This window comes from Nicotiana tabacum, chromosome 11 (assembly GCF_000715075.1).
Source record: "Nicotiana tabacum cultivar K326 chromosome 11, ASM71507v2, whole genome shotgun sequence".
NCBI lineage: Eukaryota > Viridiplantae > Streptophyta > Magnoliopsida > Solanales > Solanaceae > Nicotiana > Nicotiana tabacum.
In genome coordinates this window covers 117,198,578-117,207,363 of record NC_134090.1, presented here as the reverse complement: position 1 = coordinate 117,207,363, position 8,786 = coordinate 117,198,578, and the positions used below count along the sequence as shown (strand labels likewise).

Below are 8,786 nucleotides of genomic sequence, written 5' to 3'. Positions count from 1 at the left end.
GAGGACAAAGGGAAAAATAAGTCAGGCGTCCACCTGGAGAATGAGGATGAGAATTAAAGAAGTCAGGCGTCCACCTGGATAATGAGGATGAGAAAAGAAGAAGTCAGGCGTCCACCTGGAGAATGAGGATAAGAATTAAAGAAGTCAGGCGTCCACCTGGAGAATGAGGATGAGAAAAGAAGAAGTCAGGCGTCCACCTGGAGAATGAGGATGAGAATTAAAGAAGTCAGGCGTCCACCTGGAGAATGAGGATGAAGAATTAAAGAAGTCAGGCGTCCACCTGGAGAATGAGGATGAAGAATTAAAGAAGTCAGGCGTCCACCTGGAGAATGAGGATGAGAAAAGAAGAAGTCAGGCGTCCACCTGGAGAATGAGGATGAAGAATTGAAGAAGTCAGGCGTCCACCTGGAGAATGAGGATGAGAAAAAAAATAAGTCAGGCGTCCACCTGGAGAATGAGGATGAGAATTAAAGAAGTCAGGCGTCCACCTGGATAATGAGGATGAGAAAAGAAGAAGTCAGGCGTCCACCTGGAGAATGAGGATGAAGAAAAGAAGAAGTCAGGCGTCCACCTGGATAATGAGGATGAGAATTAAAGAAGTCAGGCGTCCACCTGGAGAATGAGGATGAGAAAAGAAGAAGTCAGGCGTCCACCTGGAGAATGAGGATGAGAATTAAAGAAGTCAGGCGTCCACCTGGAGAATGAGGATGAAGAATTAAAGAAGTCAGGCGTCCACCTGGAGAATGAGGATAAGAATTAAAGAAGTCAGGCGTCCACCTGGAGAATGAGGATGAGAAAAAATAAGTCAGGCGTCCACCTGGAGAATGAGGATGAAGAATTGAAGAAGTCAGGCGTCCACCTGGAGAATGAGGATGAGAAAAGAAAAAGTCAGGCGTCCACCTGGAGAATGAGGATGAGAATTAAAGAAGTCAGGCGTCCACCTGGAGAATGAGGATGAGAAAAGAAGAAGTCAGGCGTCCACCTGGAGAATGAGGATGAAGAATTGAGGAAGTCAGGCGTCCACCTGGAGAATGAGGATGAAGAAGTTAAAAAGAAGTCAGGCGTCCACCTGGAGAATGAGGATGAAGAAAGAAAAGAAGCAGTCAAGGCACCCACCTGAAGAACGAGGGAATGCAATTGAAATGTTGAAATCAAAAGCCCGCTCATATGAAAAAGGAGCACACTTAGAATCAATAAAGCAGAAGAGTCCAACAAAATCCCAAGCAAGAAACAACAAGAGTCCCAAAAGAAAATACGGGACACAATTAAAAGGAATACGGAATAAGCCAAATGCCCAAGAGTCACCAAGATATCAAGACAACAAGAAACGCAAGGGCATGATCTAGATAAGATTTTTTATAATTCCTGTACCATAATCTAGTTTAATTTTTGCATTACCTTTGAAGTAAGGTGTAATAAGGAGGTCAGCAGGAAGTAAAACCAGCACGAAGCAGCAGTAACATCACAGTCCCACGATAGTCCCAGCTACCCAAAACTTCCCGAACTACATTGACCTGATTCCTTTATAGCCAAGGATATGTAGGAAACCTTGGAAGCAGAGGTTCGGTCAAATCTTTCAAAAAATGCTTCCCACGGAGTATTTGAACGGGCAAAAATCGCTCGTATCCGCTCACTTTATCTTTGCACGAAAACTCTTCGAGTTTCCGCACAAAGAGGGGCAGCTGTGAGCACGTGATTTTTTGCCTTACGAAAACTACTCCAAAATAAATCAAAAAATAAAATAAATTTCTTTTACTGTGTAATTTTTGAATTTTGTGTGGTGTTAAATACTTGTGTTATGTCCGTAAGTGTTTACTTTGTCATAATAAAATGAAAAAATAAAATAAAATACATATTGCATGCATTTAGGATTTAATTATGCATTTAAAAGATAATTTAAATAAAATCACAAAAATATGCAATAGTTCTATTTTAAATATTCCACTGTGTGATTGATGTCTTGTCTATGTGTTAAATAATTGTTATAGAGTAATTAATATATTTTTGAAGTTAAAATTGTTTTATAATTAAAATTAGAAATTTAAATTAGAAAAAATGAAAAAAAAATGTATATATATACAAAATCGGACCTGGATTAAAATCCAGGCCCAAATAAATTAATTCCCCCCCACAGCCCAATCCAGATGACCATGTCCGGTCCAATTCAGCTACGCCAAACGACGTCGTTTGGTGATCATTCATCAAGGGCCGTTAGATTAGATCAATTTAACGGCTGAGATACACTACCCTTACCCGTAACCCGTAACCCGACCCTTTGACCCAATCCAGGCCGACCCTGAACTTAGACCAAACGACGACGTTTGGTTAAGTGGATTGATCTCAACCGTGCATCTTAATTGATCCAACGGATGAGATCAATCCACCCCACCCCTATATAAAGACCAAACCCCTACCCCGGCCCCTAACCAAACCCCCTCTCTACTGTTCATCATCACCTTCCTCAGACCCCCCTAACCCTAGCCGCCCTAGGATCCCACCGCCTGAAACCCGGCGGCATCAACGCCGCCGGTCACCAAAATAACACCCTAGAATCCCCTGAACATCCTCTACACAGATCTAACATTGGTTTCCTTCGAATCAGGCCCCAGCTCTTCGAATCTTAAATCGAAGGTTGGCCTGAAAACCTTATCTTCTCCGGTGACCTCCAAAATAACACCACAGTTTCTCCTAAATTCCCTCACCAAGGATCTGTTAGTTGCATGGTTCGAATCATACTGGAACTACTCGAATCTTCATTTGAAGATTCGAGTACAACCTGACCTTATCCCAACCTACTTCAAACTCACACCAGTTACCCCCTGACCTCCCTCGTGCCTAGAACATCTTTGGTTTCCCTCGAATCTAACCAGAAATGAGTAAATCCCAAATCGAACTTTCAAGAACCCTAAAAATACCAGACTTTTGGATTCTGTCCAGATTGAATAAAGATTGAGGTTTAATCGACCTTAGTCGAAGTATTTTCAGTGGAAAATACTTCGACTAAGGTCTGTTTGATTTCAAACAAAGTCCAAATCCAAGTCGAGTTGAGTTCAGTTGAATTTAAAGGTTCAGAGGTAATTTCTGTTTCTTATGTGCATTCTATGTGTATTCTATGTTCGTTTCATTAGTTTGTTTAATTTTTCATAGTTTTCTAGTCAAATTTTGTTATACTGTCCCCTACCCGTCAACTTGATTCTAAATGTGAATTGTTTCTGTTGATTGTGATTATGTACAATGTGTGTAATCGACTCGATTAAGTTCGTCGATTAGTTGTATTATGAATCTTGCTTTTGGAAATGTTGACTGAGATAGCCTGTTTTGAATAGATTATTTTGTTATAACCAGTTAATTAGTTATTGTTAAGCAGTTAGTTCTTGTTTAATAAACCAGTAAATTCAAATGAATGCTGTATATGTGTTGATTTCTGAGCATTTAGTTTCAGGGCATTGTCAGTATATTGACAATGCTCCTGTATTTGTTTATTTTTTGGTTCAGTTTTGAATCTCAGTCGAAATGATCCTGCATATTCTCTGTAATGTTAGTGGGTATTATTCAGGTTTAGTATTCAATTGAGAATCATCTATCTTAATTCAACTCTTATGCATAAATGTGATGTACTGTCTTTAATACGAGAAAAGGGTCCATCCAGCACAAAACTGTATAGAACCAGCCCTGTATAAATACAGGGAGCTGGACAGACTGAAAGGAGTCAGTTAGACAGAGAGAGAGAGCTTACAGACTGGAGAACAGATTTTGAAAGAGAGTTTAAGAAAAATACACCTAGAGTGAGATAAAAGAGTAAATCCAACAGAAAAATCAGATTCCGAGGAAGAAGAAAAAAAAAACAAAAGAGAGTATTCGCACACACGCACACAGTGAATCTGAAACGGATGTAGAAAAAGGAAAGAAAAACCCGAAACATATTTTTCTGGAATCTGTCCGTGTTTATTTATTAATACTGTATGGTTTAAATCTGAATTTTTTTTATCTCCGTTACTATTGGTTTGGTTTCACGGGACTCGTTGATTGTGCTCAAAATCAGCTGCGTTATTTGGCATTTTCTGCCTGTTTTTGTTACTGATGTAACTGCTGAAACTTACTTCTTCTACCTTCATTTCCAGGTACATATCCTTTTAAATTCTATGTTGGAAAGAGATTCAGTATGACAGATAAATGAAGCTTGAATTGTAATAATATCTTTATTCATTTGAGCTCTTTAATTAAAAATTCAGTTTTGTTTCTGGACCAAATAAGTGGTATATGTTGATAGGAAGACTGTAAGTTAAATGTCATTTCTTGAAATTTGTATAAGTGTTGTAATAGGGTTAATTTTGAAATTTTCATTAATAGAAGGTATAATTAAGATTGTCAAGATAGGAAACATGACATAAAGTGGGTCATTATTCAAATTTTATGGTGTTGTTAGCTAAGTAAAGAGTAATGTAGAAATATCAAGAAAACTACATTACTAACTCTTGTTGTTAAATAAGGTGAAGATGGTACTGATGGTATATTTTATAAGATAATAGATGTGTGTATAAACGTTGGTGAAAGGTGATATGATATAGCTTGTTATGATGTTAAAACGTTATGAATGTTTACGACATACAGCTAGGTTGCATGTAAGGTAATTTTATTGAATTGGCTTGTATAATAATTCCTTTCCTATAAACTCGAATGCCTATCTACCTTCATAAAATAAATTAACCAAATAATTAGGCCTATTAGATTAAAAGCGAGTATATGAGAATGAAAAGAGATGTACAAGCATAAATTGCCGCACTTTATATCAATGGTAATTAGAAATAGAATTTGCATTAAGTAAATAATGAAAATTCTTGGAAAATATTTCCTTCCTTTATGAATCATTCATTTTCAGTTTCATATGCAATTTATTCTTTGGCATATATATATATGTCATATTTGTTAAAAAAAATAGTATTAATCATATTTTTATTCTGTTCTTTGAATTTGAATAGTTGGAATGAATATAATTTATATTCGGAAATTATAATCGACGGGCAACCTTTAATAGATTGCGAATTCTTTTCAAAGAATTTATAGGCCTCTAAAATGGGAGTTTCTCATGATTTTCACATAAAAAAAATATATGAATATAATAAACAATTTGTGGAAAATCCCTAAACCATTACAAATATTTTGCGCAATTAGGGATGCGTTCGCGTACCCTGATTATATTTTTAAAAGCAAATTCGGATTATGCGTACGCGCAATTTCGAGCGAATATTTAATAAAAGGATTTTTTCAAAGGCGTTAAATCAATTTCATAAAAAACCCAAGATGTGCGGTTCACTATTAAAAAAAAAATTCTTGATTCGACACAATTTCGAAAAAATGATTGTTTAATAAATATATTATCAAAAGTTATCGTGTACACGTACGCGTGACACAATTCCGCATTTTAAATTTATAATACGAATATACATACGCGTAATTCGATTCAAAGAAGGGTCCTTAATCACAATAAGTAAAAGCGGTAGAAAAATCACGTAACAAATGTATTTAATAAAATCAAGATAATTAAGCCAATAATAAAAACAGTTAAGCGACCGTGCTAGAACCATGGAATTCGGAAATGCCTAACACCTTCTTCCGGATTAACAGAATTCCTTATTCAGGATTTCTGGTTCGCAGAATAATAAACAGAGTCATATTCTCCTCGATTCAGGGATTAAAATTGGTGACTTGGGACGCCTTAAAATTCCCAGGTGGCGACTCTAAAATAATTAAATAAATCCCGTTTCGACTGTCCTTCAATTGGAGAAAACTCCCCACGCACCCACGCGGGCTCGGTAAAAAGGAGGTGCGACAAAAATATGCTAAGGGAAGGAAGCCCAAGCGAAAAATATTCAATTTACAACACAAATACCGAAATTACCAAAACCTGACCCTCTGACCCACGTCTCGGATTCTGATAAAATTCACATCAATGGATTCCTTATCACTCCCCGAGTTCATGCATAATAAAAGCATCAAAATCCAACCACAAATGACCCCTCAAATCCCAAATTCTAAGTCTCCAATTTCAAGCCCTAGTTCTTCAATTTTAGGCTTAATTTTCATGATTAATTAGGTAGATTTCACATTAGAATCGAGTATAAGTCCATGAATCTTACCGCCAAGTGATTACCCTTAAATCCCTCTTCAATCATCTTCAAAAAGCTCCAAAAACGCTCAACAATGGTGAAAATAAATCCCAAAATCGCGGACAAGACGACTATTTATATATTCTGCCCAGGCGTGAAATCCTTCTTCGCGAACGCGGTCAACGCCTCGCGTTCGCGAAGCACAAATCAACGTTGACCAAAAATTACTCTTCGCGATCGCGACCTTCCCATCGCGAACGCGATGCTTTCCTCAGACCACTTTTCACGATCGCATTACCCCTCTCGCGAACGCGATGAATAAAATACCTCAAGCCCAGCTGACCACTTTCCTCTACGCGAACGCGGTCCCCTTCATGCGAACCCGATGATCAAACACCCAGCCCTTCGCGAACCTGGAGCCTTCCTCGCGAATGCGAAGGCTTAAATCCTAGCCTTCATCAATTGACCCTTCGCGAACGCGAAGGTCATTTCTCTGCAACACTGATCTACAATTTTTCTGCAATTCCAAACATCATGAAATGGTCCGATTGACCACCCGAAACTCACCTGAAGCCCCCGGGACCTCAATCAAACATGCCAACATATTCCATAACCTCATTCAAACTTGTTCCGACCTTCGGAACGCTCAAAACAACGTCAAAACACCAAATTCGCATCAGATTCAAGCCTAAGAATTCATAAATCTTCTAAATTACGCTTTTGATAAAAAAAACCAACCAAACCACATCCGAATAATCTGAAATTTTGCGCACACATCCCAAATGACACAACGGAACTATTGCAACTCTCGAAATTCCATTCCGACCCCTATATCAAAATTCACCTATCAACCGGAAATCGCCAAAATACCAACTTCGCCAATTCAAGCATAAATCTACTCTGGACCTCCAAAATACATTCTGATCACGCTCCTAAGTACCAAATCACCTCCCGAAGCTATCCAAATCATCGTAACTCACATCCGAGCCCTCTAACACATAAGTCAACATCTATTTGATTTTCCAACTTAAGCTTCCTCAGAAGAGACTAAGTGTCCCAAACCTTATCAAATCCTCTCCGAACCTGAGCCAACCAACCCGATCACTTACAGAATCGATAGACAAAGCATTAAGAAACAGAAATGGGGAAAACAAAACGGTAACTCATGAGACAACTGGACGGATCATCATATGAACTTTAGGAAGAGACAAAAACAAATCAAAGAAGTATACTTTGCGTTGGCAAGAGCATACATTGTTGAAGAATTCAACAGGCATATGGCAGAGTTAGAAGCTATTGATAGTAGAGTGAAAACATACCTGATGGATATTGGATATGATAAATGGTCCCGAGCACATTTCAAGGCAAATAGAACCATGACCATGACATCAAATATTGCAAAATCAGTAAATGCATCAAACAAACATGCAAGAGACCTCCAAGTTGTGAATTTGCTTGACTTTATGACAATATTGATTCAGAAATGGAATTACACCAATTGGAAAATTGTCGTGAAATCATTTATGAAGACCGGTGTAAAGTATGAAAACATATTGGCAGATAATACTATCTTATCACAGATAATGATGGTATGCATTTTCATAATCATAAAAACACAGCATGTATTGTAGTTTTACTTTTGCACTTTAGAGATTTCACTAAACAACTGAATATTGTTATTAGAAAAATACTATTACTTCATACACCTAATGACTTTTCTTAATTAAAATTATATTAGGTGTTGCCATCAACTCAATTCTTACATTTAGTAATTGATGGCCAAACATGAATGTGGTGCGCCTACATGACAAAAACTGCATTTGTTAATGTTACAGCTAGACGATATTCCATGTCTACATGCAGTGGCAGTTATACCAAAATTTCATATGTATTCATACAAGTATTGCTCAGATTACTACATCATATACTACTTGCTGAAAACATATGAGATACTAGTAAATCCTTTGCCTGATGAAGCAACGTGGCAAATTTCAGAACATGTTTTTTTGCAGGTGGTACTGCCACCAAAAGGAAAATTCAAACCAGGAAGACCTAAAAAAAAGAGAGGCATAGGAGGCTGGGAAGGAAATACAGTTACATGTGCACTATGCGGGAAAAAAGGACACAACCGGAGAACGTGCCAAAATATTCCAAAGAGAGATTGATATAATGTTTCAATGTTCTTATAGAACTCATATATCATAGAACCATATCATTTGAATTGCAAAGAAATAAAATGCATGCCTTGCACTAGACATATATTTGGTATGGTGATTCTTTGCCAAATTACTTTTTGCAAAAAATTTATATGGCTACTTGTGTTTTCAATAAGAATCTTTTTATTTTCTATTTTAGTATATAAAAGTGGGATGCATTTATATCTAGTTGTTGCAGGAAAAAAGGTGCTAAAATATAATGTGATACCTAAGTGGTATATTTGTATACCTTATTGGTATCAAAATATGTGCAGAAATAGAAGTGGTGCCCCAAATGCAACATTTGTACATACATCATTAACAAAATGGGCACGCTTTGCAGCTCATGTCAGTATTGAAGTATAACAAATTGGAAGTCATTTACATGCAGTTATTGTACATCATCGGGTACTTAAATACAATGTGATACCCAAAGTAAATTTGTATACCTTATTGGTATATAGTTGTATTGCACTAATATGGC

General features: G+C 37.2%; 1 protein-coding gene across 1 annotated transcript; it reads left to right on the top strand.

Annotated features, from left to right (window-relative positions):
• The first annotated feature begins 7,297 nt into the window (after positions 1–7,297).
• Positions 7,298–8,272, top strand: LOC107811266 (uncharacterized). The gene is made up of 2 exons (XM_016636159.2): positions 7,298–7,696; positions 7,943–8,272. Exons 1-2 carry the CDS (start codon positions 7,298–7,300, stop codon positions 8,270–8,272), a joined length of 729 nt encoding a protein of 242 aa, XP_016491645.2.
• The last annotated feature ends 514 nt before the right edge of the window (positions 8,273–8,786 follow it).

Excerpts from the sequence above, each read along its gene's own strand:
- LOC107811266 (XM_016636159.2), top strand. The coding sequence starts at position 7,298 with ATGAACTTTAGGAAGAGACAAAAACAAATCAAAGAAGTATACTTTGCG. Across the intron at positions 7,697-7,942 it reads TCTTATCACAGATAATGATG|CTAGACGATATTCCATGTCT; the intron begins GTATGCATTTTC and ends TTAATGTTACAG.